Raw genomic sequence first — 3,310 nt, 5'->3', positions numbered from 1 at the left:
CTTGGTTAGATTCACTCATTTATTTGTAAGTCGTGAGACGTACAAAAATCTTTTTTTACATCAAGACGGCTTCTGCTCTGCGAAACTTGGTTCTATTTAATCCGGAAAATCTTTCCCCAGTTTGATTTGCGCTTGACGCTCCTCGGCAATTTCGCTGAATTTTTTCCAGTTCAGATGGTTGAAAACTGTGCAAAACAGAGAGACGGGAGCGAGCCACAGCCCGCACTTTTCATACATGTATGACCCTGCAACGTCCATCGGAGAGTTCCATGTGAACGATGGTAATTTCTCCGTTACATTACCAATCAACTCTGAAGTCGAGTTTTGAATCAGAAAGTTTGCGTTTATGTCGCTCATCATGGTCTGAAAATTGTCAACACCTGACATTTTCGACAGCAAGTCTTTTGCTGCTGATTTTTGCGTTTGTGCCTCGAGCTTCTTCAAGAGGTTGTCAAGTTGTTTCTCTGTCGCTTTATCCATCAACTCAGGCGTCCACTGCTTTTTTCCCAGAGAGTTGACGACACTCAAGTTTTGCTTGACTTTTTCCCGCTTTCTCATTGCTGGTGACGGTGTGTCTAAGACGTCTAAAATTTCATTTAGTTCTGACATAACTTTTATTAGAGAGGAAAACTTGCAGTAGACGTACAAAAAACTTACGTACAACATTACCAACAAGAGTTCAAGTATCATTTTTATTAATGCATTTCCGTGATCAAGACCATGCTGAATGCAAACGTTTGTAACAGAAAATTTTGACATTTTGAAAACACTGAGACGTGTGAGATGCAAATAAATTTTTGAAGCATCCCGCGAGACTCAAAACAGTTTAACATGGTCGGGATGCCACACTCTGGTGAGCAATTCTTGTTTGCAAACTAATCCAGGACTGCTTCCATGTGCAAAGGTGAACCCACCTTGAGCTTGAAGTCGCTTGTCATTATCAACACTCAGCGCAATTTTGTTCAGCTTTTCGGTGAAAATCTCGTGTTTTCGACTGGTAAATCTCAGTTGCGTGCGATACAAATTTTGACAGGTCTGCAGGCTGTTCAAATAGTCTGCGAACGTGATCTGTTTCTTGACGACACACTTTTTTGTACCTTTTGCCTTCTTTTGCACGTATCCTTCGAGTGTCTTGTACGCATACATTTTTGACCTCAATGCAACAAATTCGATCATGATTTTGCCACCAAGTTCATCCTTCATTAAGCACAATTTTTTCTTGTTTTTGCCAATAGGCAAGGGACGTTTGTCTTCGGGACTGTAATTCGATGTGTCAAACCTTGATTCAACGTCACCTGCGATATCTTTATAGACATCGTCTGTTTTGATGTGGTAGACGAAACTATCTGTGTCCATGTAGCAAAGCTCTGCGCTTGCACCAAACTTCGGCTTGATATAGTCATAGTGAAACTCATACATCGTGAGTTTGCTCAAGTCCAAGATGGAGAGGCCGAGGTAGACAGGTTTGTTCATGACGATCTTCACTTTGTTCATTTCCATTGCCACAAATTTCTTGTCAAATCTTGATGTGCTGTGATAGTTTGGAGCTGATGCGAGCTTCTTGCGCCTCCATTCCGTTGTCACCAGTTTGATGTCACGGTGCTTGCGAACGTTCTCCATGGTCTTGCCAAAGACGCTATTATTCATCAGCTTAAAAAAGTCTTTCTCAAAGTCATTTTTGGCATCCTTTCGCAGCTTTGTGTTCATGTCAATGTAGGGTTTCAGCCAAGCACTTTGCTTGAACTCAAGTACTCGGTGCACCTTGGTGAGAACCAATCCATGCTGCAGTGCCTGCTGCAATTTGCGAATGTGCAGCACGTATTTTTCCTTGTCAAACACATTGCACGTCAACTTTTCACAGTCGTTGTTCAGACGCATCTTTTTAGGCAAGAATGGAAAGTCGTTGTGGAGTTTATGCAGCTTTTTCGGGTAGTGGACATCCACTTCAAGAAAATAGCCATCATCTCCATTTTTATAATTTTCTATAAAAGCTTGAGTAAAATTTTCGAGGTCTTCACGCTACTTAAAGCCGTGTGTTGGCAGCTTTTGTGACATGGCACCTCCGTACAGATTGTTGGCATCGATGTACAGCAGATACGAGATCAACAGGTTGACATCAAAAAATTCCCCCATGTACGGATTGTTTGCCTTAGCATGGCGCTTGATTGCTTGGCAAATACCACCCCTGAGCCCCTTTCCAACCATCAGTAGCATGTCGATGTCTGAGAGAAGCTCGAGCACCTGACCCGTCACTTTTAGAGCTGCTTGCCATGCGAGGCCTGGAGCAGTGTAAAAATACGCTGGATCAAGCTCGTAGATGTTTTGAAAAGTGTCTCGAAAATTTTCAAAAACGTCTGCTAAAAGAAGCGTGTCGCTCATCACGTAGAGATCGTGGTACTCCCCAAGGTTTTTGATGTTGAAAGCCTTCCACACCTTTTGAGCATGCTTGTAGTCGTTTTCGGTGATGTTTTCAAGGTTCAAGCTGCTGTAAAATTGTGCTTTTGGAGGAAGTGCTGTCTCTTCAAAACGCTCCCACGCATCCATGTATTCGTAGGGGTAAACACCCTTACGCAGCAAAAGTCTAAAGTGCTCGTCATTGCCCTTTGCATGCTTAAATGTGTTGGAAAATTTCTTCTTCATAGAATGCTCATTCAGTTCCACCGTCTTGTAAGAGCAGTAACAGGTTTGGCACTTGAATTGCGCCTTGTACTCTGAGTCAATCTCGATGAGTTCCATGTTTGATTTGCAGTCGTTACAGCGGACACTTTCACTGTTGGTTCCAGCTAAATTATCCACAAGGCTTGACAGTGAGCTTTGCATGAACCTGCAGCTGTCGATGAACTTGATTTTGCAGGTCGTGTTGATTTTCACTTCTTTCATTTGGTTGGTTTTCTTGTTCTTCTTCATCTGCTTCAGCGGTTCGCCGTCCTTTTCTTGAAATGTGACGGATTGCTTGATGGAGAAGCTGATGTATTTTTCGCTGTTTTCACCCAGACATTCAAACTTGTGGCTTTTGAATTCCCTGGCCAGCTGCTTGATACCGTGAGCGATTGTGCATGACCACCGGAATCTCGTTGGGGATGCGATATTTTAGGTTGCACGAACTGTGTGCAGCTCCTCGATACTGACCAGTGTAGTGACAGTGATCTCGAACTTTGCGCATTGTCATGTCTTCGTTGTTATTCTTGAACACTCCTTCGCAAATGAAGCATCTTTTTGCAGACTTGTGGGCTTCTTTCTCTTCATGTGTCAACGGGATCATCTTCTTCTGTGGATGTCTGATAGCTCTATTGACTTGATCTCTCAGTCC

General features: G+C 43.0%; 1 protein-coding gene across 1 annotated transcript; it reads right to left on the bottom strand.

Moving 5' to 3' along the window:
* Positions 1-816: 816 nt before the first annotated feature.
* Positions 817-2,880, bottom strand: LOC130636941 (uncharacterized). Its single transcript, XM_057446791.1, has 2 exons — positions 2,061-2,880; positions 817-1,991 (listed from the first exon to the last, which is right to left on the bottom strand). The coding sequence occupies exons 1-2, from the start codon at positions 2,878-2,880 to the stop codon at positions 817-819; spliced, it is 1,995 nt and encodes a 664-aa protein (XP_057302774.1).
* Between the last annotated feature and the right edge of the window lie 430 nt (positions 2,881-3,310).

This window comes from Hydractinia symbiolongicarpus, chromosome 3 (genome assembly GCF_029227915.1).
Source record: "Hydractinia symbiolongicarpus strain clone_291-10 chromosome 3, HSymV2.1, whole genome shotgun sequence".
NCBI lineage: Eukaryota > Metazoa > Cnidaria > Hydrozoa > Anthoathecata > Hydractiniidae > Hydractinia > Hydractinia symbiolongicarpus.
This window is presented reverse-complemented; position numbering and strand designations above follow the sequence as displayed.

Bases quoted from the DNA above. Each gene is read 5' to 3' on its own strand.
- LOC130636941 (XM_057446791.1), bottom strand. From the start codon at position 2,880: ATGAAAGAAGTGAAAATCAACACGACCTGCAAAATCAAGTTCATCGAC. The intron at 1,992-2,060 runs GTGCCATGTCAC...ATTTTACTCAAG, and splicing joins TGCCAACAATCTGTACGGAG to CTTTTATAGAAAATTATAAA.